The sequence below is a fragment of the Agelaius phoeniceus genome, chromosome 20 (assembly GCF_051311805.1).
Source record: "Agelaius phoeniceus isolate bAgePho1 chromosome 20, bAgePho1.hap1, whole genome shotgun sequence".
In the NCBI taxonomy this organism is placed as follows: domain Eukaryota; kingdom Metazoa; phylum Chordata; class Aves; order Passeriformes; family Icteridae; genus Agelaius; species Agelaius phoeniceus.
In genome coordinates, this window is record NC_135284.1 from 7,740,331 (window position 1) to 7,767,752 (window position 27,422).

The window sequence follows — 27,422 nt, forward strand, 5'->3', positions numbered from 1 at the left end:
AGCCCCTGCTTGGCAATGATGAGAGCACAGACAAGCAGCAGCCACAGTGAGCACTGCCCCTGCTCCAAAGCAAACTCCTGCTGTGCCAGACTGTTGGCTGAATTTTGTTAGAGTTCTCTTAGCATCCTTTTCCTCCAGCAAACTGACCTCAGCTCCATCAACAGCCCGTTCCTGCAGGCTGGATAACCTGTCAGATGCATCAGGAAGCTCAGTGCTTGGACTATTTTTAACTGTGCCATCCTGTCCTTGTGCCACTCACTGGGAGCTCTAGGCTGATGGATCACTGTTGCTCTCATCCCTTTCAGTCACTGTTTCCAGCTGCAGCCTGCTTGGAGTCTGAAGTTCTGCAGGAATTCATGTTGTCAATCACATCCTGTCCCAGAATTCCTGACTTCACCACCAGAACAGCTTGAGGTCAGTCAGAGCAGGAGCTGCTCTCTGGGAGCAATCCTTGATTCTGCTGTTCTTGCTGAAGGCAACAGGTCAGAGTGAGGGTTAATGTTCTGCAGCTTTTTTGGGGAGGATTGGAGGCTGTGGCAGCTTGTTCAGCATCCCAGGAGAGCTGCTGTGGAGCAGGGAACCAAAGCCATCTCCTTCCAGCTGCAGGTGAAAATGGGAACTGAGCTTAGCTGCTGCAGGGCAGCACTGGCTAACCCAGCTACCTGCTGCACTGTTACCAAAACTCTCTAATGAAGGGCAGAGGAGGTGCACACTGGAACTGGAGTGTCCACCCTGCTGGGTTTGCTCCTCCTGAAGTGTTTGGTGCAAACGTGGTGCAGGGCTGACACCAGTGTTTGCACTCAGGGTGTGGCAGAGTCCAGCTGAGAGATCTCTGGTTTGTTTTGGCTTCTGCAGTGAGCAAAATAGTGAAAGAGCAGCTGTGGCTTTGCTTTGTTCCAGGGGCTGCTCCAGCTCTCCTACTCCATAACTCTTCCAGCAGTTACCTGCAGGAATTAGTGATAACAGCAGCAGCAGTGCAAGTCCCTTCTGTGCTCATGGATCAGGTGATGAAATTCACTCTTAGAGCAGGTGTGGAGCTACAAGTGACCATCCTTAGCCTCTGTTTTCCTTCTCCAGTCTCAGGCAGCAACATCAGCTCTGAATGCTGCTGGTTCAGTAGCTGGAATTTCAGCCTGCTGCATCTGGCTGGGCTGCTCATCATCCCTGAGGCACAGCTGGAGGGTGATGTTGCTCTGATGCAAAGCTCTTTAACTGGCTGTATTTGAAAATAGATTTGTTTTTCATAGATTAAGGCCATAAATTCTCCTTACCTTTCAGGGATGTCTGGCCATGAAGTTTTCATCATCTAAAATTTCAGGTTTCAGTGTGTTTACAAAGCCTTCTGGAGATGTTTTTGACCTCCCAGCATCTGAGGAAGTTCAGACAGGAGGAATCTACTGGGGGCTGCCATTAGTGACTGGTCCCCCTGTGTCCCTTCCCAAAGCTTCAAACAGGCACTTGATGGCACATTGCAGTAGAAACACACAATTCTCTCCACTGAAATTAAGGACAAGGATCCTTAATCACTTAATCACAACAAGCAGGAATTGCTGCTAAGTTCAGTGGTCCAGCTGCCCCTGTAGCCCCTGTACTTCTGTCTGCTGAATGAGGTCCAGCTCAACAACTCAATACTAAAAAACTCCTGCTCAATAACTCAAAAACTGATTTATTTTCAGTCTAGAAGGACCCTACTGAAACATTTTATTGTTGGTTGTAAAAATTAAGTGATGTTAAGTACAGCAGGCTGTAAAACCCAGGACAACATTTCCTAATGTGCTTCTCAGTTACAAAAGCCAGAGTCTGGCTTGTGTAGATATCAAGAAAACTGGGCTTTGGGAAAGCTGCAGGATACTGAAACACAGGTGGAGTTTAACTTAGGCATGAAACTTGACATGAGCCAGGCTGGCAGCATTCCCAAAAGCCTCTCCTGGAGCCTTGGGCACAGCACTCTGAGGTGTGTCCTCCTTCCTGGCCCCCTGCTCCTGGCTGGAGCTCAGGGACAGGGGTGCCACATGCCTGGAGCTCAGCAGGAGCACACACATCCCAGTGCTCCTCACAGCTGCAGCAGCCAGCTGAGCAGGGCCATCTGGCTCTCCCCTTGCTGCCCAGGGTGGAGCAGAAGGTTCTTGCTCTGGATGTAGGCAGCAGGAATCCTTTCAAAGCCCTGGGAGTGCCCAGCAGGGCTGGCTGCACTACAACCTGTAATCTCCATTAGCTGCTGGCCTGGGGACCAGCAAGGCTGGAAGGCACAGAGCATCTGGAGAATAATCCTGCCCAGTTCCTGAAATAGAGCATGGCTCACCTGTAAAAGATCCTGGCCAGTCATCTGTTATCTTAAATTGGCTGTCTTGTCCTCTTGCAGGTCTCTAAGCGGCCGAGGTGCAGTGAAATTAGATCCATTTTACATAGCATAAATATTTAACAGCTCTAGAGCATGTAGTTTAATATTAAACAGACAGTCTTATAAATACTTCAGAATTATAGATGCTGTCACAGTACATGGAAATGACTTGATAGGATCTAGGAGAAATATTTAGGTTTGACAGGAGAGGAAGTGATGGAGTTAGAGAGAATCAGCCACATTTTTAACTGCTAGAGGAGTTCCTAAAAAAAAACCCAAAAAGTTTCTGTTCTTGAAAGGCAGTTTGGGTGAGTTTCCTCCTCCTCCAGAAATAACAGACTGGTTCCCACCCTATTCTCTTCAAGGAATGAAAACATTCACAATCTTAAAAAAACACTGCAGAACAAACAGAACAATTTGGGAGCCCATGCTCAGTGATCCATTCAGTGTGGGATTATCATTATTAGAAAGGCAAGTGGTACTTAATGAGGGATTTAGATGCTCTTGAGCCTTGTTATTTTAAGCCCATGTACTACATTTTGCCACCTAAGAGAGTTTAAAATGTATTATTTGTAGATTTGATTTAAGAAAAGTAAACAAAATCCCACCTGACCCATAAACTGAGCCCCACTGTCACTGGTTGTGGCAGTGACCACTGTCTGCAGCTCGGGGCTTCAGAGGGACTGAGGAGGCACTGTCCCAAATTTGGGAACTGTTTCAGTGCTCTCTCCTGTCCACCAGCTTCCTGTGTGATCCCTGAAAGTCATTTCTCTCCCCAGCAGGTTCACAAGTCACGTGCAGTCTAATTTCCCATCAAATCTTCAAAAAACATTTCAGGATTTGCCCCTCCAGGCCTCTGTTCCCATCTGTGAAACAGAGATAAATCAGAACTTGAGAGAAATGTGTTAAAATAAAAGGGTGGTACATTTTATCCCATGGGAGGCTGGACTGTTATTCAAGCAGCAAAGTTGTGTCTATTTCCAGTTGTGTCAGCAATGCAGGTCCATGATAAAGTCATGGCAAAACTGACTTTATTTTCATAGATTCTGTGTCCTCTAAGAATGTGGAATGATGTGTCAAGGGACAGGACTTTCAAGCATTATGGCTCACTCAAACCTCTGGAGTTTCAGTGTTCTCTGATAGTTTTGTGACATTCCATAGCTTGCTTCCTACTATTGAAGTTGACTGTAGCACTCCCAGGTAGTTTTCTCTGGTGTATTCTGCACAATACCAATGTTCAATACAATGTGATTTCCAGTGCACTGGGGTTACCAAGAATGGGACTTGCACGAAGAAATTTGGGTCAGCTCTTCCATTAGAAATATTTCAGTCTATAGCCTGGAAAGGCAGAAAAAGCACAGAGGCTCCTGTGCACCTTGGAGAGCTGTGGGGTTGGTGTGAACTTAAGAGCTGTGGGCTGAACTGGACCAGTTCCTGATGCAGAGGTTTCTTGGAAGGTGTCCCCTGAGTCCTGCCTAATTTTTATCCTGGAACATTTGAACCCATTTCAGCGACAAACAGCGTTCTGGGTCAGGGACACAGTGTGGTGAAGACCCACAGCTAAGTTTTAATGTGTCCAAAGGAGTGTGGTGTTTGCTGAGAATTTGTCACCTGGCAGGGCCTCGGGCAGTGGCAGCTCTGTGATGCTCCCTGTGCACTGTCTGAAGGTTTCACTATTGCAGGGAGAAGCTGCCTGTGAGAGCAGATTTACAAACCACTGCTGGGGTGGTGGGGTTCATCTGAGGGTCCCTGGGGAGTCCCAGGGTCCCCCTAAGCTGTATGGTCACTGGCAGGCAAGGAGACTCCACACGGCTTCTGAGGGTGCTAATTAGATGAGGATGGTAATTATTTGGGCTCCCAGTGTTGTAAGAATCCAGGTGTTCCCACAGAGATCCAAAGGTCTTGGAGTGTGAGGATGCACCCAGGCCCTGCTGTGTGTGTCACTGTCAAAGGCAGTAACAAGAACAGTGTGGGAGGGGATGGGAGAGGAGCTGCTGCTGAGGAAGGTCGGATTTTCCAGGGCATGTTCTGCAAGGACAAGCAGCAGGGGCAAGGGATGGCCTTGGCAGGACCATTGCTGCTGTCCCTGGTCCCTCAGAGCAGACAGGAGCAATTCCTTGCTGTCCTGCAGGACAGCTCCTGCCTGGTGGCACAGCAGTCCCTGCCACACGCTGCCCATCACCGGGGAGCAGCTGCCTGGAACAGCAGCAGGACTTCAGGAGCTGCAAACTGAAAGACAACTCACTTTTCCTTAATTTTTATCAGTGATTTACATTTGTGCTGTCAGGCTGAAGGACACCAACAGCCACTGCACAATCTTGTACTGGCTTAGGGAAATCGTAGCTACCTGGATGCCTCTGGGCCCTTCCCAAATCCTTGTCAGTTGGTGCCAGCAGTGTTATTTGGCATGTTCCAGCCATTGTCAGCACTGCTGTCAGGCACCCCTGTGTGACAAGGTTGCAGCTTCATACCATTGTGCAGGACAATTTTTAACGTCCCACTTCTTTGGACACTGTTAAGCAACCAAACCCTGGATTTGCCAGGCTGGTATGTTATTAGGAACCCATTTCTTTGCTAATTGCAGCTCTCACACAACACTTTTATTTTCTCTCCACCAGGGTGAATCAGCTTGTGATGCCACCAGCCTCTGTGAAAGTCTGAGACGGTGAGTGACCCAAACCAGCTGCAGGTTCCAAGCTACAGCTCTGCTCCAAACCCCTGTCAGCCCATCTCTTTCCTTATCAATTGCAGAGAAGTTTCCTTAGCCTGCTCTGGTTTGCACCTTTGCCACCCTCAGCCCAAAGCAGAGCAAATCAAGACCAGGGGTCAACTCAAGTGTCCTTTGTGGTATCAAGTTGCTTCCAGAACCTGGTGTTCCTTCTTTGAGCAGAAAATCCCACGTTACCCATGTCCCTTGACCCATGTGACTGTCCCAGGCCAGAACTGAAAACCTTTTGGTGTCCACAAAACCTCCTGCTGCCCTCCTCGGGGTCAAACACAGTCCAGATTTTCTGCAGAAAGTGTTTCCTGGCAGCACCTGACCCTGTCCCCTCTGCAACCCTGGACCCAGGGTGACACCTCTGAGCCAGAGGGAGCAGGGCCTGTCCCCTTCCTGCTGCCCACCCTGTCCTTGTGTTCATGCTGCCCTTATCACTCCCCCACAGCCACAGCGCTGCTGCTTGGAGCTGCCTCAAGGGATAAACACTTCCCAGCATTTTACTGCAGCCAAAATTAATTAAAGCAAGTTTTTTGAAGAGGAGATTTCTTTCCCATAAATTAAATGCATTGAAAGACTAATCAGAAAATCAGAACTCAATAAGACACTTCAGAATGGCCTTTTGAGGGAAAAGATTTCATGCAATCTCTAGCACAGCAGATGTGTTATTTCCACAGAGGGGAGTGGATTTGGGCATGGGGCTGCCTGGAGTTTGCAGGCTCTGGGCTGGATGTGCATTCACACAGTATTATTTAGCAGTAGCTTTTAGATAAAGTTGGAGGGTTTTTTTTAAAAATGCCATAAAGAAATCTGGGAAGAAATCCTTGGTGCTGTTGCTGAAACTTGCTTTATAAACCAGTGACTTATAAACCACACTACCTGTGTCCTGGGCACACCAAGGTTTTTCACTACACTTCTCTCTTTTTTGGTCCAGTTTTATACAGCTTGAAAGAAACCAGGGCACCATCATAGAGGAATTTTTCTGTAATGCAGCAGCCACTAATTTTTAAGGTCAGGGGCAATTTCCTGCATAAGCCCTCTCACAGGAAATCCTGCACTGAGAGGACTGGTTATCCTTGCCCCATTGTCTAGGACAGCAGTTGGCTGCTAGAGAGGCCACCCAGTGGTGCCTCAGCAGTGAGCAGAGGTGCTGACACGTCCCTGAAGGCAGCATGGCCACCAGCAGGGCCTGCCCTGCCGTGCCAGCAGCACACTGAGCTGGGCTCTGCTGGGGACAGCTGTTTCTAAAATGTCCATTTAAGGCACAAGGCAGCCCCTCTTTAGTAAACTGAGGGGGTCAAAAGCAGTCTGCAAGAGTGGAGCCTGTCCTGTGCTGCCTCAGCCCACAGCAGGAGCAGGTGTGCCTGCACAGCTGCCCTCAGGGACCTCCTGGAGCAGGCTGGGCCAGGGTCACAGTGCCTCTGTTCCCATTCCAGATGGCTTCAGCACATCCCCATGGGCAGGCTTTGCCAGCCCCCTGCTTGCACAGACACAGGGGTCTCTGTCATGGTGTGACAGAGTGCAATGCCAGTGCACCCATGAAAATACATTCTCCCTAATGTCTGCTGTGAGATGTGACCAGAAATTGAGCAAAGCAGGCTCCAGCTTAGGAATAAAGGAAAGAACTTTATTAACTTCCAATATGAAAGAGGTCTGAACTCTTTCATGGACCAGAACCAAGAGGGAGTTCCCCTGGGCGTTCTCTGCTTTTAACCCCCTGTGTTCTCAGGGGTGTATCCATGTCCTCAGTGGCCACACCAGGTACCAATATTCAGTTCTGAGCACCCATTGGTTTGACCACAGCCTCCAACAAAACTCACTTCCTTTTCAAACCAGGGCAGTCTCTTAGCTGGCCCCACCAGCCCAGCAGCCATCCATCCCTGGAGCTCCCTAGTAACACCTTCTGTTCCCTGTTTGCAGCTGCCAGTGAAGGCCAGGACACGTGGACTCCTGCTCCCACCACACCAGTCTCAAGCTGGAAGCCCTCCTGTGCTGGGTATCAGTGGATCCTTCAGCTCCACATCACAGAGGGGGCCTCCACACCAGATCCATCCCTCTCCCCAGCCTGCAGGGTCAGGCACCAGGAGATGAGCAGGGCAGTGGGAACGTGGCAACTTCTGGAACGGGAGGACATTCAGAGGGTCCCCTGAGCATGGAAACCAACTGTCCACTGAGCCAGAAAAAGCTGCCCAAGTGAGCAACTGTAGATTGTGTACATGGTGTTAGTTGTAGGCAATGAAGTCCACATTGTTTGTAGGGCAGCTGGTGTCCTATGGAATGCTGCTGCTCTGCCAGCACTCCCACTCCCACAGACTGCACTAGTTGAGGACCTGTTCTGTACATCACCTTTTCTTTGACACTGAAGGCTTGATTCAGATTATTATTTTTTATTTAAATATGTTATAAGATGCTTTATCTCTGCTGGAGACATTAGATGAGATATATATATATATATATATATATACTTAGATAAATTTTTTATTTAAACATTTGAAATCTGGAGCTGCCTGTGCAACCACAGCAGACATGAATAACGTCCATAGCTCTCCTCCTCTCAGTGCTCTGGTGCCAGGGCCTGCAAGGGCACCACAGGAAAACTTCCAGTGGCTGCCCCACCTGTCACTGAGGCTGAGCAATGGGACAGAGGAGAGAGTTCACTGCACTGGGTATGCTGGTGGTTGTCACAGAAAGGCCCAGAAGAACGTTGGACAGAAATCCCTACAGGCTCTAAGAGTTTTCCATATGCTAAATTCAGCCTTCCTAGGAGGTTCACAGGCTTTTAAAATACCAAAATCCACCTGGCTGAATGGCTGCACCTTGGGCCTGGGAGTGCAATACTGCTGTGACCTCGTGCTTTGTTTACATGATACCATATCAGACTGTCAATGCTAATTCTCCCTGCAAGAGCCCAGAGCAGGTGGCTGGCACTGCCTTCAGAGCAGTGCTTGGGCTCCTGCACACCCAGCCTGAGCTGGCACTGGGGTGTTCTTGTACCTTTACAAAGGTGCCTTGAGAGCTGTCAGACAAGGCCAGTGCCTGAACTGGGTGAGACTCGAATGCAGAGGCTGCCATGGTGCCATTCCACTGGAGTCTTGTTTGCTGGACCTCCACAGGCCAAAGCTGTGCTGTGTCAGCTGCATGGGGGAGGAAGGAAGGGGAGCACAGGTCCTGAAGAGGGCCAGGCTGCCCCATGAAGGGCACTTGGGCTCCTAGGAGGAACAAATCAGCTCAGGAAATGTCAGAGCAGAACTAGATGTGAGTCAAGGCTGGAGCTGCTGTCCTGGCTGTGCCATAAGATTTCTCAGGCACAGCAGGGTACTGTTGGTAAATCTGGGTTTATCTCCCATCCCCTGCCAGGATGTGCTGGGACCTACAGCACAGCCCTGCAGCACAGATGGTTCTAGTGCCAGGTGCTCACCCCATGGCAAATCCCTGCCCAGGCTGGGGATTCCTGTAATCCCCTGAGCCTTCCCTCCTCCCCAGAGCTCACAGGACTCCTCTGCAAGGGTTCTGTCACCTGAAATTCCTTAACAATAGCTCTAAGAGTTGGCTAAAGAACCAGAGCCAGGAGTGTTCCTCTAGTGCCTGAGCAAGCAGGTGCTAGAAATAACAAAGCAAAGCAAATCCCAGCAGTGCTTCACTTCCTACCTCGTGCCACTATTTACACTCAGAGGGGAAACACAGCAGCTGTAGTCTGGGAGCCAAACACTTGGCTTTAAAGGCACATGAATTTCTGATTCCCATTAAGAAATTCCTTTGTAAGCTGTTTAAAAGGAAACAAAAAGCAACCCAACAATCAGTCATTTCATCTCAGAGACCAAAGAAGATTAACCACATTTTCTAAATTGCTTTTCTGATAGGCTCTCTGTTGTAGCATTTATTGTCAACAAAATGGAACATTTCTGCTAAGGGTCAGAGATTAGGAATTCTCCTTAAACTTAATTCTCAGGAGTCAGCAATGAAAAGGGAACTGAAGTGTTCTGTAGTGTCACTGGCAATCCTTGTTTGTGACAGGCTCCAGTCCCTGCCAGAGCTCAGTGCTGGTTTTATCCTTTGTGCACCTGAAGGAAATGCTCTGGATTCTGTTTAAACAAGGACAGAGGGAAGGGAGCAAACAAAGGAGTGAGAAATGAGTCCTACCTTCACCAAGGGGTCCCTGAATCCCTGCTCCCACTTGTTCCAGGCTAAGAGAGGGAGGCTCAGGCTTCTTCAGATCCTTGCTGCATTCAGTGGGGTCTGTGCAAGTGTCCAGAGGCACCAGGGAGGCTCCAGCTGCCCCTCAGTTAATCACGAGGGTTTCCTTCTACTCCACTCTATAAAGGGGATTTTTTTAAAGCATGAACTCCCCCCAGCTGATCCTGCACTGGCAGTCAGGTGGTTTGTACAGTGTGGGACACTGAGGCAATGGCACCTGCCCAAAGAAGCAAGAGAATGACCCAGAAGGCAGCAAGTGCCACCCCAAGGGGCTCCTGCCTGGAGCAGGTCTGGGTGGCCCCAAGAGCCTCTCCCCTTAGGTCAGGGTGACTGAACCCCAGAAATGTCTGGCTGTGCTCTGGGAAGCAGAGCTCTCCCAAGCTCCACCCCAAATGCTTCTTCTCTTCTCCATTGGCTTTATTGTCTGGCAAACCAGCACTTACAATCACTTTTACTGCGTGATGTATGGGAGTATTAGCACATTTTCTTGTTATACAAGGGAGGAGTATAAAATAGTTTTCTGATTTCTTTCAGAAGCAAATTACTATTTTATTTTTTAAGAGCAATTGATTGTGAATCTCAGAGTATAAAAAAAAAAGATAAGCCAAATATATACCTTTATGTAAATTAAGAAATAAAAGTATTTAAAATGTACCCCCTGGCTCCTTTTCTTGTGTCACCTCTTGGCTGTGCACTCCTGTGGTCCCTGGGCTGAGGATGCTCCAAGCTCCAGCAGCCACAGGGCTGCCAAGAACTTCCCTGGACACCAGCCTGGCTAGAGATTGTGGAGAAGTAACAGCAGGAGCAGGGAAGGTGGTGGATTTCAGCCTCCCATTCCCCAGAGCTGGGAGAAGGAGTCAGTGTGGGCCTGCCCGAGGTGGGGCTGCTCCAGCCCCATTCAGGCCCTCACAGCACAGCAGAGGAGCTTGGCTGATGGGAATGGCTCAGTGCTCATGGGCTGGGTGCTCAGGAAGGCAGGAAATGATTCCCAGTGGTTCCACAGTGGGCATCAAGGCTGCCCCTCTCCAGTGATCCCACAGCAGCCATGGCCACCAAACTCACAGGATAAAGGAGAGAAGGGGCTGGTCCTGCTGCATCAGAGCCCTGCAGCTCAGCCTTGGCTGCTGGGACACTCAGACAAAGGGGCCTGAGGCTCCCCTGACCAGCTGGGAGAGACCCCCCACAGCAGGGCCTTCCTTCAGAGCCTCCTCCAGCACAGGGCACTGTGCACACCAGGAAACCACAAAAGCAAAGGCTCTGTCACTTCAAACACCCATCCCTGATGGCCTTTTGTCAGTGCCTCTCGGGGCTTTCAGCTTCATCATTCTTGTAAATTACCTGATTAAGAATCATTTTCCAAATTCTGATGTTCCAGCAGATAGACAGACAAGCTTTGAAGCTCAGCAGCTTTAGCTTCCATCCATCAACTACTGCTAGGAAGAGTGTGCTGTGCACACTGGGTTTGGATCAGGGCCATACCCCTGGGTGTGTGTGTGTTATGTGTGTGTGTGTGTGTGCGTGTGTGTGTTACATGTGTGTCTGTGTGTGTGTTGTGTGTGTGTGTTATGTGTGTGTTATGTGTGTTATGAGTGTGTGTTATGTGTGTGTGTGTGTTATTTATGTGTGTTATTTAGGTGTGTGTTATGTGTGTGTGTGTTGTGTGTGTGTGTTATGTGTGTGTGTGTTATGTGTGTGTTACATGTGTGTGTGTGTTACGTGTGTGTTATGTGTGTTATGTGTGTGTTATGTGTTATGTCTGTGTGGGTGTTATGTGTGTGTTACATGTGTGTGTGTGTGTGTTATGTGTGTGTGTGTGTTATGTGTGTGTGTGTGTGTTATTTATGTGTGTTATTTAGGTGTGTGTTATGTGTGTGTGTGTTATGTGTGTGCCCCCACCTGTTTGCTCCCTCCCCATCCCTGCTTCACAAACCCTCCCAAACCCCTCAGTGCCTCTAGAGCTCTCACAGGGCCACCCATGCTGTGACAAAGAGCAGCCCCATGGGCTGCCCTGACCCTCTCCTGAGCTGTCTGTGTGCTCTGTGTGCTGCAGGGCCCTGGTGTCACTGGTGCATGTACAATTATCACTCTGTACAGAGAGGTGCTGATTGCATGGCAACCTCTCCTGAGCAACTCCAACACTGCACCCATTGCCCAGAGTCCCTGGCAAAATCTCTCTGGATATTACATCAGAAATCATAGAATCTTGGAATGGGCTGGAAGGACCATAAAGACCAGTTAATTCCATCCCCCTACCATGGACAGGGACACCTTTCCCTGTCCCAGGCTGCTCCAAGCCCTGCCCAGCCTGGCCTTGGACACTTGCAGGGATGGGGCAGCCCCAGCTGCTCTGGGCACCTGTGCCAGGGCCTGCCCACCCTCACAGGACTCCCTGGATTTATCCCATGGCTTTGGCCATTCTCCAGCACTGCACCCTCCCCTGAGCTCAGTGCCCAGGGCCTGGCACTGTTCTCCTGCACCCAGAAGAGCCACAGAGCTCTGAGCCCAGGACAGCTGAGAAGAAAAGGCTTCATTAAATCAGAGCATGCTCAGCCATCTAAGGCCTAATGGTCAAGCCACAGACGGGACCTGAAATCAAGTAAAACAAAACCTTTGTGATTATTAAAAAGCCCAAATAAGAGCTGGTGAAGCACAATTTGACTTGTTGGATTAGTGACTGCATTCTATAAGCAGTGCATCAAAGCCAGCCCAGAATCAGGGAATTTCACTGGCAGAAGAGGGCACCATGACTTGCACTGTGCCCTGCAGCTCTCCTGTCCCTTTTCCCCTTGCCCACTCTGCCAGTCCTGGAGGCTGAGCACACCCATGAACACAGAAAGGAGAGGCCAGCCAGGCTGACAGCTGGCACTGCCCAGTGTCCATCCCTGTGTCAGGAACAGCAGCTGGCACCGCTCTGGCCTCGTGCTCTGCCCTTCCCACGGTGACAGTGACAGTGACAAACTGATCCACACGAGCTCCTCACTGCAGGGGCCCTGGCAGGAATCCCAGAGAGCTCAGCCAGGCCCTGTGGCCTCAGTGTGGTGGCTCTGGGTGCCAGAGCTGCTCTCTGCAGGCAGGTGAGGATTCCTTGGACAGAGCCCTCTCCTCCTGCTCCCTCTTGCCTCCCACACCCAGCACACCTGCCTGCTGTTCCTCCTCTGGTTCCACACAGCAGAGGCACAAAATCCCAGCATGTCCTACATAACAAGCACAAAGAAAGAAATCATTAGTGAGACATTTCAGATCTGAAGCCCCTTGTCCCCTTTGGAACCCCCCTGGATCATTAAACCAGGGGCAGCCGTGACCTGCTGGCCTCCTGTGTGCTGCATTTGCATAATACATGAAAAGTCATCACTGGGGACAGCTGGAGGGGCTTAGCTGGGATTGAGGTTTTAACGAGGCAATGAAGCAGCTCTCAGCAGTAAATGGCAGAGGCAGGGCAGCATCCCCAGGGTCAATCCCAGGCCCATTGGGAGCAGAGGTGCCCTTTTTCCTGGAGACAGGATTGGCAGTAATTGCCAACGCTTTCTGCCTGGGAATAGAGATTTGCAGCTCTTTAGGCTGCAACAGCAGCAATTCCAGCCTACAGCCACCTCCAGATGAGTAAAGGGGTTGGGAGAAAAGGTCCAGCAGGGTGAGTGCAGCCCTGAATTGCTCAGACAAGCGTGGGGGCACCATGGAGAGCAGGAATCAGCCACCTCCTGCAATGTCCTGGGGACACCTGCAGCCCAAATCTCCACCTGTCTGGTACCCAAGTCACCCAGGGTGGGCACAAGAAGAGCTGCCCTTCACCTCCTGCCCAATCTGTGCCAATCTTGACCTGGAGAGCTCAGAGCTTGCCAAGCCCTCCTCATCCAGCCTGCACAAGGCAGCACCACAGGCAGTGCCCTGAGCCCTGACTGCCCCAGTGCAGAGGGAGCAGCTGTGGGGGAGGCACAGGAAGGATTCCCTGCTGAACCTGGGCACAGAAACTCCAGCCTCACCTGCTGCTCACAGGAGCCAGCACAGACCTTGGATGTGCAGCTCAGCCTGGGGGATCAATGCTGGGACAGGGGAAGCTGTGGGTCTGCAGTGGGATGTCTGTGCTGCTGACTCCCAGGAGTTCTGTGCCATCTCAGCAGAGAATCATTGCAAAGGCACATAAACAGCCCCAGGCAAACCCAGCCCTTTGCAGCTCTTCTCTCAGCCCCTCCAAAAGCAATATGACATTTCCAGACCCCTTATCTCTGCCTGGTGGTACAGACCCACCTGCAGGATGAGAGCTGAAGGCACAACAGGCACAGCCCTGCTCCCAGCAAAGCTTCTGCCAGGAGCCAGAACCAGACTCCCCTGCAGCAGGGAGGAGAGCAGTGAGGCCTTCAGAGAATCACAGAAATCACTCAGGCTGGAAAAGACCTTCAAGATTATCAGGTCCAAGCATTAACACAGCACTGCTCCCTCAGATGCTGGAGAGGAGTCAGGCCAGACACCAACACCCACGTTCTGGATCCAGGAGCAGGGTGCTGGGCAGGTGGGGAGGAGCAGGGAGGCTTTGGTGGCAACTGCAGCACGAGCAGCATTTCAAACACTTTGAGCCTCAGCTCTCAACAAGGACCAGGTACCCTGGGATGGCAGAAGTTGCTCCTGGCACTCTCCAAAGGGAGGGTGGCATCCCAGCATTCAGGAGCCCGGAGATAGATAAGCAGATGCAATTCCAGGCAGTCACTTCCAGCCTGCTGCAGGCCTGGCACAGTGGCCAATCAATCAACCACTTCAATTGTTTCACTGATTTATTGATTCCCTGCACTACCACAGGGGCCATGACCCCTCCAGCACCCAGCAGCAAAAAGGCAAGAAAAACCAGACCATGGTGGTTATGGACAATACCAGGGTGGTCAAACTGGGAACAGCTGACCCCAGAGTTTGCCTGTGCAAACCCATTCAACCCCAACCATTTCAGAGGCTGCATGTCCCACACTGGAAAAGCTGAGAGCACTGCTGGGCCTGGGCAGGACAGGGATGAGCCTTTAGGAGTTCTGAATCTCCCACAGGGCTTGACCACCAACTCAGCAGTGCCAGCACACCCACCCCAACTCCCCAAGGAATCCAAACCAGACTCTTGCTTCTGCCTCGGGAAGTCATGGAGACAGAATTCTCTGTCACTGCCAGAGAAGAGAGAGTGCCCATAGCCTGAGGGTATGTAACCTCCTGAAGCTCTCTGTGCTCTAGGCTGAACCCTTCACACAAGCCTGACCCACAGCTTTAGAGCTCAGCATGATGGAAGGTTTATTTAAAAGTCATGGAGAGTATAAAAACTATAGATATTGAAGATATTTCAGCAGTCTACTGAGCCATACTAGCCATGCCAGACCTGGCTGAGTCCATGGAGTTTACTCCTGCACCACTGGAGCTTGTTTCACTTTTCTTTTCTTCTTGGCTTTGTCTTGCTTCTTCTGGGTCTCCTGGACAACACTCCCCTTGGTTTTCTTTGCAGCTGAAACCTGCTCAGCTTCATCACCTGCAGCACCTTTTCTTTTTCTGTTTTTCCTCTTCCTTTTTTTCTTCTTGTCAGCCACAGCATCTCCTCCATCAGCAGTGGGGAGGTCCCCACCTCCCGCCTTTGCCACCCCGTTCTCCCTGACCCCCTTGCTTGGGTGCTTTTTGCTGCCACCAGGCACGAGGCCTTTCTTGTTCTTGGGGGTTTGTGTTTGCAGGGGCTGCTCCTCTGGGGCTGGCTCTCCATCCTCCCCTGCTTCCACCCCGTTCTCCTGGACGCCTTTCTTGCGATTCTTGCGTTTCTTGGTCTCTGGCAGGAATCCTTTCTTCTTCCGCTTCAGCGGCTCCGCTCCCTGCCTGGGCTTGGTGCTTGTCTTCTCCTTCTTGGGCTTCCTGCAGAGAGAATGCCAAAAACCAACAATTCACAGCCAGGGAACAGTGTGAGCCATGTGACAGGCAGTCCACAAACAGGCAGCAGCGCCAGAAAGGTGCAGGAAGCACAGGGTGAGGATCAAGGCTGTGAGGATGAGTATCACCCATGGAGGGGGGTAAAGCCTGCCTGTGGCCCTGGCTTTGCTGTCTTCTGGGAGCACAGGACAGCAGACATGTCACCTGTCACCTGTCAGAGCCCCTTCCCACCAGGTATGTCAGTCCCTGTTACACCCCTTCCATCACACATGGCAGTCACCTGTTACACCCCTTCCCACCAGGTGTGTCAGTCCCTGTTACACCCCTTCCATCACACATGGCAGTCACCTGTTACACCCCTTCCCATCAGATATGTCAGTCCCTGTCACACCCCTTCCATCAGATATGTCAGTCCCTGTCACACCCCTTCCATCAGATATGTCAATCCCTGTTACACTGTTCCCATCAGACATGTCAGTCACCTGTCACAGCCCTTCCCATCAGACATGTCAGTCCCTGTTACACTGTTCCCATCAGACATGTCAGTCCCTGTTACACTGTTCCCATCACACATGTCAGTCCCTGTGACACTGTTCCCATCAGACATGTCAGTCACCTGTTACACTGTTCCCATCAGACATGTCAGTCACATGTTACACTGTTCCCATCAGACATGTCAGTCCCTGGTACACTGTTCCCATCAGACATGTCAGTCCCTGTTACACTGTTCCCATCAGACATGTCAGTCCCTGTTGCACTGTTCCCATCACACATGTCAGTCCCTGGTACACTGTTCCCATCACACATGTCAGTCCCTGGTACACTGTTCCCATCACACGTCAGTCCCTGTTACACTGTTCCCATCAGACATGTCAGTCCCTGTTACACTGTTCCCATCAGACATGTCAGTCACATGTTACACTGTTCCCATCACACATGTCAGTCCCTGGTACACTGTTCCCATCAGACATGTCAGTCACCTGTTCCACTGTTCCCATCACACATGTCAGTCACCTGGTACAGCCCCTTCCATCAAGGACAAATCCCAAGATGTAAGCACACAGAACAATGAGCTGCTATTATTCCAAACGAGCATTAATGAGGGTCTCAGCCCCACCAACCAAGGAGCTCCATTAAACTCCACCCTGAAGGTGCTGCCTTGAGCTCCTTTCCCTCCCCAGCTCCCTGCAGAGCAGCAGGACAGACAGACAGACAGGCCCCAGGGAGCAAGGCCACGCACATGTGATCGAGCCAGCGCATGACGTTCCAGTAGAGAGAGTCCAGCCGAGGAGAGCTCCCAATGTCCTCCAGCTGCTGCAGGGGCAGCAGCACCTTCTCCACCTCTGCCAGCTCCACACTCAGCTTCTGCAAGAGCAAGGAGAGGCAGTCTGCAGAGTGACTGGGGAGGGGCACTCACAGCAGCAGGGCACAGGCCATTCCTAGGGAAGGCTTTGGCAGGAATTGCCAATCCTGCCTGGCTCCTCCTGGAGCCTGTTTGCACCGCTCCAGTCTGGTGAGTCACACCACACCATCAGGTTTGCCTGAACACCTGAGTTTCCAGCATGAGAGGCAGGAGTCTGAGAGAACTGCAGTGGCATAAAAAGAACTGGAGGGTCCTTCAGTCTGCTCTCCTTTCCTGTGCATGGCTGGGAGCAGGGAAAAGAAGACACAGGACTGACTCTGTACCCATCCAGGAGAAAAGCAGCAGCATGCTCAGTCTGGTTTCTAAAGATCTGGCACCCTCTTCTGTAACCCACTGCATAACCTCAGTCAAACCAGGCAGAAAGGGCTGTCTCAAAGGCTGTTCAGCTCCTACAAGAGCCTTGGAAATAATCTCTCTTCTCCACCCATTTTCCTATTAGGTCTTCACAATTAACAGGCTGTGGTCTGAGCTCTGGGCTTATCAGTAGGAAACTGGGCTTCAGCAATTCTGCTGCTTGTGGTGTTTTCCTCCAGTAAGTAAGACCACATTAAGGATGTATTTTGTCACCTATAGAAAATCCATGCATGCTCAAAAAATATTTTTTTATTAGGGGAAACAAAGCCCCAGAACAAAGCTTCACCTCTGCTCTTAAAGCTCTTAAGTCTGGTTTTGGGAATCATGATCTCTGGAGTTCAGTGGAGAGGAAAGAGAAATCAGCTGGGATAAAACCCACCCTCACTGTACCTCAGGCTGTATTTCTGCTGCTAACAAAGCAGATGCCACAAGTGTTTGCTGAACACTGCACAGATTCTCCTCTGGAGATCAGCTCATGAAGACTGTGGATCACTCCTTCAGACAGGAGAGCTGCTCTGCCCTCAGATCCAACCAGGCATTCCCTCTAGAGGTACTTTTGGTAGGAAGGGGGGTGGGATGTAGCAATCACATGGCAAAATCCAAGTGTGGCATTTAGAAAACCCTCAGAAAACAGCCATTTGTCACATACTGGGTCACACACTCACCTGCCCTTTCACGGTTTTAAGGAGAAAGTTCAACAGCTCCAAGCTCTTGGCAACTTTCTCTTTCTCAGCCTTCATGATGGGTTTTCCAAGTGTTTTCAAACACTGCAAATTAAATTAGAAGATTGAGAAGAAACAGACATGAGATGGGGAAACAAATCACACTTCACAGGAGAAAGCAGAAAACAAGTAATGAATGGCAGGATTCACCTGTAAGCAAAGCAATTCTGGAACACAAACCCCACCAGACTCTGGAAAAGTTCAGGAAGACACTTGGTGAAAGCTTCTGATACCCAGTTTAATTAAGAAACAGCTGGACAAAGTAAGAGCAAACATATTACAGAAGCACAAGCTTGCTGCTGTCCACAGCTTCTACACCAAAGCACAAGTGGAGATGCTGTCCTGGAGGAGAAGAGGTACAATAATCCCTGAGCCCACCCTAGAAAGGCCAAGGAGCTGCCAGACAACAGACACACCTGATGGACCAAAGCTTCTCAGCTTCAGGAGCTGGCATTTACACATAAAGCATTACTGCAAAAATCCAAGGAGACTTATGCCCAGGAAATCCCAGGTGCCAGCCTGCAACAGGGCTTGTCAGTCTAAGGTTCCCTGAAGTAACTGAGGGGAAAATCCCCCCTGTGCTCTCTCTGTGTGCTGCAGGGTTTCTGAGACACTGGAACCCTGCTTTTCCTCCTGGCTTAGAGGAAAAGCATGTCAAAGACAGTCAAATAAAAGCCAGTTATTTACAGAAAGGGCAGAAAATAGCCATAAAGAGGCAGCCCAGTGGCTCAGGGGCACTGATCCTCTGCCTGCAGCTGGTCCTTCACCCCTGCTTACATGGACATGGTCCTTTTGCTCCCCACTCCATTTCTGTGTGGCACACAGCACAGCAAAGCCCACACAGATCACACTAATATCAAACAGGATTTGCAGGGACAAGTGTGCTGCAGACAGTGGCCTGTCCATCACAGCCTGTTCCTCCAGAGAAGGCTGCACTTGTGGCCAAGCTCTCCCTTCCTTGGAATTTGGACATTTCAACACAGCCAAGCCCATGCCATGCTCAGCATCCTCAGTTCCCCAGGCTGAGAAGTGCCTGCCTCAAGCCTGTACCCAGCCTTGTGTGTCATGGCTCTCTCACAGATCCTGTATTCCAACCTGATGGGAACAATTTAAGGACTCAGCAAACTCTTCTCCATCTACATCAGCATGAAGTTGACAAATAAAATAAAAAATCCTTGCAGACACTGAGATGTGTAGGAAATTTATTCCCCAAAACAAATTCTGTCAGGAATGACACTCACAACAGACAAAATAACGATGGCCAGCAAGAATGTAGGGAACACTTTCAGCACAGAAAGTGGGGAGACAAGGTAACATGTCTGCAAAACCAGCAGCCTTCAAGTAGAATTATTATATCTGTACAGGCTCCCCATCCTGGGAGAACCTTTTTTAAATAATAAAGATACAGTTATGTCCTGTTCAGGATGGTCCACTCAACCCTGTATTAGAAAGCCATTCTGCTGGCTGGAATTCAAGCTGCAACTTCATCTGACTATCAATAACTTGCTAATTACTCCCTCCTGATATAGGCAGATGCACTGCAACTCTATTCCAGAGCTGTCATTAGCCTGCAAGGTCACACAATGCCACAGCTCTGAAGTCACCCAGGTAAAAACAGAGACAAATATAGGGGGTGTGATTGGAAAAAAAGAAATCTTTACATGTAGGATGTAAAACCCCATGGGTCAGGCACATTCAGTTTATTAAGCTTACCACTAATAATAAAATAATAATGAACAAAAAAGACTGATATACATAAACATCTTCTTCAAACATTTTTCTTTGTAATTTGAAGAACAAAATATTGCCAATGGTCTTCCTTGTGCTTAGATCACATTTCAGAGAGACTATTGAGTTGAGATCCTTATTTTGCTAAGTTGTGCACTAGTTCCCAGTGAGAAAATCAGCATGGATTGTCAGCTCCTTGGGACAGGAAGAATCAGGGCAGTGCTGTGAGATGGAGCCAAAGTGAAGTCAACTGTCATTTCATCCTTTCAATATACAAACACTTTAGAATTAAAAAGGTGTTAAAAATAAATTGCATTCTCTCCTCACTGTACATGAGTGATGTGGACAAGTGCATTTAAATCATGCTGGTTTGGCTCTGCCTGTTCTTGCTGCCCTGATGCTTTGAAGGGTTTGAAATAAATCCAACTGAAGTCAACAGAAAAGTTCTGTAGCTCTGAAACAGCATCTGAGGAGCTGATTTTCAGCAGTACACAAATTTTCAAGGTTTTGTTTTTTTTCCCCAGGTGCTGGGGAAACTGGGACATGCATCTGTTGGGGGGTACCCCAAAGTTCATGCAGACCTGTGGAAAGAAAAGAGTGGCTGGCCCAGCTGGAGATGGAAAACATCACTGGTCTAGTGACTAAACATCTTTATTTAAAGCAATGTTTTGCATGGATCTGGAACACAACCACACTTCCACCAGTATAAATAGCCAGAAGCAAACTGGTACAATTGAGATGCTCTGCAAACAAAGAGCTCCCTGCTGAAATGGATCACTTGAAAACAGCTCTGCAAGACCAGGAAGGAACAAGGAGGGTGTAGCAGCAGGTAATTCATCCCTACAGACTGAACAATTTTCTCTAGCCCAGAAGAAGGAAAGGCTTTAAGGAAGCTGGATTCACATAAAGTTTTACTTTTTCTCAACATTTGCCTCCTCCCTTTCCCTTCTGCTACAAAGGGTGTAAAACAAATTTGCTGCTATAACACAGAACCAGCAGCAGCTCTGTATGTGGCAGGCAGAGACAGTCAAGCCTCCCTGAAGACTTGAGCCCAATTCCTGCTCAGCCCAGAGTCTCATTATCTTCATCTCAGCACTCAGAGCACTTCCCATCAGCATTCCATGAGATGCTATCTCTGATTAGGCATTGCTTCATTCTCCTCCTCCAGCAGCAGGGAGTGCACAGAATGGAGCATTTGCTTCCATGGGATTTGTGTTATCTGCACTGTTTGCTTCCATGGGATTTGTGTTATTTGTGTTAGCATGAGACACCAACACAAACATGCTCACTCTGGTTATGTAAAAGAAGCTGACTCTGGGCTGGGAGTGCTGGCAAGCCTGAGGAAATGGATCCCAGGGAATGAAACCCAAAGCCCCTTCAGTGGGAACTGGGTCCAGAAGTCAAAAGCAGCTTTCCCAAGAATTTACATAATTTAATCTCAAGTAATTATAAAACTTCCTACATAGGACACCAAGCAGTGTCTGCATGCATTGTTCTGCTCCCTCACTCAGGTCCCTGAAGATGAAATCAGCTCTGCCACCCCAATTGCAGAGGTCAATCATTTTACAGGCCTAGCCTGATTTTATTTGGGGAATGTTCACCATCCAACCATAAAATCAAAGCAAAAGCTATTATGTAACAGATGGCAAACATGCCTTTAAAAGAGAGGTTGTATTTCAGTCCTCTGCAGCACCCTTGGGAGAGCCTTGAACACTGATCAGATCACAAACACTTGCACAAGGCTGCTAAAGATGTGTTTTACAAAGTAGGGCTTTGCTTCCAGCTATGCTGCAGGTCAGTGCTGGAGAGTGAAAGGAAAACCCAGAAGAACTTGTCTAACCACTGCTCCTTGATTCTCTGCCATGAGCTGTTCCACAGGTATCCAGCTCCCTGGCCTCTGAAAGCTCTACCAGCCCAAGGGTCACACAACCCAATCACACAAGACTAAAAGCAGAGAGAGCTCATGATTTATACCCAACAGCTACACTGCCATCACTTGCTGATTTATGTTGCTTTTCTGCCATTTTCTGCTTCTCTTACTCTGCTGCTTCAGGACAGCCAGTCCCATTTCACAGGGTAGTTCCAGCTCCAGCTCAGCAATACCTGTGATGGTTAATCATGTCTGCACATCTGAGCTGTCAGCAGATCTGGGCAGGTCATTTTCCAAAAGGAAAAACTATGGAGGCAATTTTCACAGCTGGAACTCCCATCTCAGCTCAAGGCAGCACAGCAATAGAGCTGCTGCCTCACCCTGTGTGGATGCAGCTGGCAGAGATGGTTCTGTCTTGTTATGTCAGACATGCTGCTTCCAAAGCCTCTGGCTGTTTCTGGAGGAGGGCACTGCTGGATCCAAAGCTCTCTGCTTCTCAGATTCCTACAAGAACTGCACATTGCCAGCATCTTAACAATCAGTGGGGTTTATTACATCACTCATTCCTGTATCACACATGGATACATCCCAACTACTGCAGGATCCAGCCTTCATTCCATGCCACACTGCACTTCACAGCATTCCCCCATCTTCACAAAGTGTGAAACAAGTTAGAGCACAGGAGGTGAATACCTGCAGTAATTCAGTCACACAGGTAGGACAGAGAGCTGGCAGGTAGTTATAACCACACAGCCCAAAGTCCAAAACTCCCCTGAAACCCCTCACACAGCACAGAACCACAGAATGATGGGGTTGGAAGAGACCTCCAAGATCATCGAGTCCAACCTATGCCCCAACACCTCAACCAGACTGTAGCACCCAGTGCCATGTCCAGGCTTTCTTTAAACACATCCAGAGATGGTGATTCCAGCACCTTCCTGGGAAGAGCATTCCAGTACTTTATTATTCTTTCAGTGAAAAATTCATACAGCACAAGGGCTGTAGGAACACTTGGAGCCAAAGCCAGCATCCCAGGCAGGGCCCAGCTCCCCTGCAGGGGAGATGCCAATGTGCTGTTGCAGGGAGCCATGCAATGCTCCTGCAAGCCCCACATCCACACCTGCCTGCACCTCTGCCCTTCCACAGGGACCATGCTCAGCCCAGACTCACAAGACACAGCAGAGCTCCAAGTGCCACAGAGTGCTCTGCCACCAGAGACAAGCTCAGCTCCCAGCTGGGAGCCTGAACAGCATTTCATATTTATGTGTGGCGTTCACATTCTCTGAACAAAATCCCTTTGCCCAGGATTTTTCTGCTGGGAAGCTGAGAAGCCTCAGAGAAAAGGAAAACAATTCTGATCTCATTTGCTTCTCCTGTGTTGTGCTCCTGTGGAATGTGTTTGGAGATTGTTTACCCACAGGTGATTGTTCCATTGCATTCTGCTGGGAGTTGTTTTCACTCTTTGGCCAATCAGGGCCAAGCTGTGTCAGGACTCTGGAAAGAGTCAGGAGTTTTCATTATTATTTTTTTAGCATTCTGTAAGTATCCTTTCTGTATTCTTTAGTATAGTTAGTATAGTATTCTTTAATATATGATAGTATCATAAAGTAATAAATCAGCCTTCTGAGAACATGGAGTCAGATGCATCATTCCTGCCTTTGTTGGGACATTCCCAGCAAATACAATAGTTATGCATTCCCAGCATGTCCTTCAGCCTAGTTGAAACAAGCAGCCCTTCCCCTCCATGGGATCAGCCTGCCAGATCCATCACTGGGAGCTGCAGAAGCCCAGCCAGCCTGCATTCCTGCTGTGCCACCTCCAGCCCTGCCCTTCTCCCACACAGCACACCAGGAGCTGATGGATCAATGTGTGCATTCATGGCTGGCCACCAAATCCTGCTGCAGACACACCCCTGCAGCTCCTCACAGCCCTGCAGCTCCTCACAGCCCTGGGCAGCCTCTCAGGTAAAGCCTCTCCTCCAGCAGCAGAGCTCAGCAAAGGTTCAACCCCAGAGGTCTGAGCTCCCAGCTGTGCCCCAGCTCCGTGCTGCACCAGGATCCCAGAGCAAAGGCACAGCCTGGGATTTGCTGTGGTGTGGCTCAGGTCCCTGGGGTGGAATCACACCCAGAGGGGCCCAGTGAGCTCATCTGGGGTTCTACAGGCTGTGTAGCCAAAGCACAGGATTTCCCATGTCACCAGGCAGGTGAGGCTCAGGCAGGGCAGAGCCTTCCTGAGTTACTGAGAGGCTGAGCACAAACTGAGCAGCAGCTGAGGGCCTGCAGTGCTCTGTGTGCTCCCAGCTCCTGTCACTGTCCCATACAGGATGCTCAGTATCCCCTCACCTGTCACTGCTTGTGCCTCTCCTGAGAGGAGGGAGGTGAACCAGCATCATCCCCCCATTTACAGAGAGGCTGCCACACAAAGCAGGACAGAGCCAGGATCAACTCTGAGCTTCCCAAACCCTGACAAACAGCCCCAAATACTTCCTTCCTCTCATGATAATAATCACTGTACAACAGATCCCAAAGCAGAACTCAGGGCTAAACCGTGGAAGACAAAGAAGAGAGGAGGGCAGAGCAGGATGTCTCTTCACTCCAGTTTTCATCTATCCAGAGCCAAATCCATTTCCAGCCCATGGACACCACAGGCACACAGGAGAGGCTGTCCCAGCACTCACCTGCCCAGCAGCAGCTGCTGCTGGGAGCACTTCAAGGCAGAAAAGAAGCACTGACAGTCCCTCCTCCATCCACTTTCTCTCACTAAGTTTCTGAAGACTGAAAGTGTAAATGTTCAAACCTTATTCCCTTGCATCTCTAACACAAACAAGTCATGAAGAAATGCCCCCAAAGGGGGGGAACCACCAAGTCTCTGCTTGCCCCTGACTGAGAAGAAGGGAAGGCAGGGGAGTAAGCAGACCCACATGCTGAAGGGTGTAAATAAAGACATTTCTGGTGATGTGTAATTTGGCAGCTATTAGAGGGAGGAGACAAAAAATCCAGAAGCCATCCTCACAGAAGATGTCAACACTTTCCCAAGTTTAATGATTTTTTTTTTTTTTTCCCCAAATGCCATATGAAAATGCAGCAGGGAAAAACCACACAGGACAGCTGAGGGAACAGAGGAAAAGGAAATCTCCACAGAGACATCCAGTATTCTGAAAGTTATCAGTTAAATCAGTACTGGCCTCATTTTACAAGCTAAGAGGCTGAGAAAGGGCAATGAATTAAGAATTTATAAAGATGGACAGATAAAGGTTCAGGCAATCTTCAAGGAAAAAAAATGAAGGATGGGTTTTTTAGAGATTTGATGAAGGCACTTTAATAATTTATCTCACTACAAATTAAGACACTGATAATCAAATGTGATGCCCTTCAGAAATTAAGGGCATGTCTGCACTGGAAGGGCAGATAGTGTATCCCTCTCTCCCCTACAAATTCTTAGTAACTCCAGATATTCTTTTAAACCCTTTGCTGAACAGCACCATATTAACAAAACCCTGGAATGCTGTACAACAATGGTCTTCAGGGAGCACACAGGAACTCCCTCATGCTCTGGGGTTATCTGTGCCATCCCTTCCCAGGCCATGTCATTCCCTACCTGTCCTCATCCATGCCTGCCTAGTCCAAGCCTACCCAACACCTGGAGGCATCAAATGCATCTCATGGGACTATGGGAATTATCTGAATTATCCAGAATTATCCAGAACTGGTGACTGGCAGTGCTTTGGTCTTGCCCTGAACCCAGGTATTGGATTCTGTCAGTGCAGGGTGCCTTGATCCCATCTGGGTTTCAAAGAGCCAAGAGGAACCCTGTCTGCTCTGCCCAATCCTTATGACACTGACAAAACAAGCAGAGGGAAAATCAGCAGTAAAGTTTGTCTCTTCTTATGAAATTATTGCAGAATAAAAAGGAAACCCTCAGGAAATCACTGTGTTCAAGGCAGAGAAAGGAGTTTTAACAACAGTTTTCTGAGGGCTGTTCTGTTTTGAAGCTCACAGCCATCAAAACATGTATTTTCTGGACTACTCCCACTCCCTTTGACTTTCTCATCATAACTGGGAGTTTCAGCATAAGTTGGGAGTTACACAGAACACCTCAGTTCAGGAGGGCAAGCTGGTCCCTAGGAAAGGGATGACAAAAAAAAGGTAATGAAATTATGTATTCAGAACCTGGCACTTCCTGCCCTGAATCTGTCAGTGAGTTACTGGAAAATTGGTGCAGGTCACTCCAAAGCCAAGACAGCAATTTTGTAACAAATAAAAACAAAACATAAATATATCTAACAAGAGAAACAAACACCAAACCGTGCCTACAGTGACAACTGGGAGAGCTGAAAGATCAAATGGAGAGATGCTGGAGAGAGTAAAAAAGAGTGTGTGGGCCCTAGCAGCAAACCCAGGGATCTCTCACCAAAAGTGGGTGAGAGTTGGGCTCTGCAGCTCCCTCCCTGCTCCTGAGGGCAGCCTCAGTCAGCACAGGTGAGCTGGGACAGAGATGAGTGCCCAGCACACAGGGATGTTCTGAAGTGATGGTCAGATTGTCCCTGCACAAAAAGGGTCTCTGAGGTGTCTCAGGAGAGCCAAGTTTGATTCTTGGCTCAGCTCCCAGCCAAGGAGTGTCACCAGTAAAACAGGATGAGCAGCTCTACCAAACCAAATCCATTATGTCTTGGGTTTCTGCAAAATACCTTCTCCATTACATCAACAACTCACTGCTTTGAACCTCCTTTGTAAAGCACTTTGAGAGCAACTGATAAAGAACAAAGCTCTCCAAGAGGAAGATGTTCCTGTCAAATGTTCCAGCATCCCAGGTGAGCTCTGTCCCTTACAACATGAACTCTATTTCTTTATACCATGAACACAACTGAGCCAGATCCCCAGTTAGAACAGACCTGAACAACTGTAGCAAGATTCTGCTTTGAGTAAGGTAATTATTTAGGATTTGGGAGGCTAAAACTGTGCCAGAGGTGTTTTTCTGTTTCCTCACCTTTGCAGTGCAGGGCTGTGGACAACACTTTCTGCCCAGGTGACCCAGCAGCACCAGCCAAGAGCACCAACAGCAAGCAGGGCTCTCACACAAAGAAATCAACTCCAAAGTACCTGGTGGGACATCCAGAGCTGCCTCATTGACCAAGGAGAGGCAAACATGGATCCCTCATGGCTGTGATGTATGTTTTATAAGCATGCTTAAACAATTTGGGAACAAATAAGGTCAAGTTAGCTTATGTAAGCACAAGAGCCACTGCCTTGCAGCAGCCAGAGCTGCTATTTCAGGAATCTGTCTCTTCACTTAATGTTCCTGGCTGTTGATTCTCCCTCATCTGCCTCTTAGCTTTGCCTGCATAATTCAGTGATAGCCAAGACTGCACTTGGCTCACATTGCCCCTTCCCAGTTCCAGCTCACATCCCTGCCTCAGCCAGCCCCAGATTTCCCTGGTGAGGATGCTCCTCACTGAGGGATCTCAGCAGGTATGCAGTGCAACCCCTGAGGAAAGACACCAGGAGATAATATCCTGTCCTCAGCCTTAAGCCTGCCAGGGCAGTCCTGCACATGGGGAGAGCAGCCTCCTAGCTGCCAGTGTAACCCAGGACACAGAGTGTGGCACAGGTGACAGTGTCCTTGTGAGCAGCAGCACCACCTGAATTACAAGAGCACATCAGTTAAAGAGTTGCAAACCTCTCCCTGGGTCAAAGAAAGGTACAGAATTCACAATTATCTTTTTTTTTTTTTCTCTTAAAACGGCAATTTGTGAGGGACAGTGGCAGGAATGGCCAATACAGACATTTCAGCCAGAGGCAGGGCAATAAATATCATCATTTTCCACAGCATCCCACAGCTTCCAGTCCAGGTTCTCCCAGGTAAGCACCCACATCAGCCAGCACCTACTCACTCACAAACTCACGTCTAACACCACAGCTGGCCTGGAATGGCCCATGGAAACAAGAAGAAGAAAAAGGGATGAGTCTGAGCTGCAGGAGAGCTGGGAGCTCTGCAAACATCCTCCAGCCCAGCAGGAGTGTGTGGGGACAGCAGTGCAGAAAGGGCTGCTCAGTCCAAGCTCTTCCCAAACAAACTCAGCCCATAACTCCAGCATTGTCCTGGAACTTCCACCCCACCTGCAGCTTCTCTGTCAGCCAAGCACACAGCTTCCACCTGGAGATTCAGGGCTCATAAACCCTTCAGCAAGTTACTTG

At 49.4% G+C, this 27,422-nt stretch overlaps 2 protein-coding genes across 4 annotated transcripts in view; one reads left to right on the forward strand and one right to left on the reverse strand.

Moving 5' to 3' along the window:
- LOC129129294 (sphingosine-1-phosphate transporter SPNS2-like) overlaps positions 1-9,905 on the forward strand; it is a 135,780-nt gene extending 125,875 nt beyond the window's left edge. For all 3 annotated transcript variants that reach the window (XR_013184832.1, XR_013184833.1, XM_054647094.2), the window contains 2 exons: positions 4,960-5,006; positions 6,978-9,905. Coding sequence is in view for 1 of the 3 variants with exons in the window: in XM_054647094.2 (XP_054503069.1) it covers positions 4,960-5,002 (43 nt within the window). In the remaining 2 variants the exon portion in view is untranslated. The remainder of the gene's footprint in view (positions 1-4,959; positions 5,007-6,977) is intronic.
- Positions 9,906-14,496: 4,591 nt separating this feature from the next.
- The window catches only part of MYBBP1A (MYB binding protein 1a), a 54,463-nt gene continuing 41,537 nt past the window's right edge, over positions 14,497-27,422 (reverse strand). Inside the window, exons 25-27 of the mRNA XM_054647002.2 lie at positions 17,574-17,675; positions 16,372-16,496; positions 14,497-15,116 (exon numbers count right to left, since the gene is read on the reverse strand). Coding sequence (XP_054502977.2) covers positions 14,618-15,116; positions 16,372-16,496; positions 17,574-17,675 — 726 coding nt within the window. The 3' untranslated portion in view covers positions 14,497-14,617. The remainder of the gene's footprint in view (positions 15,117-16,371; positions 16,497-17,573; positions 17,676-27,422) is intronic.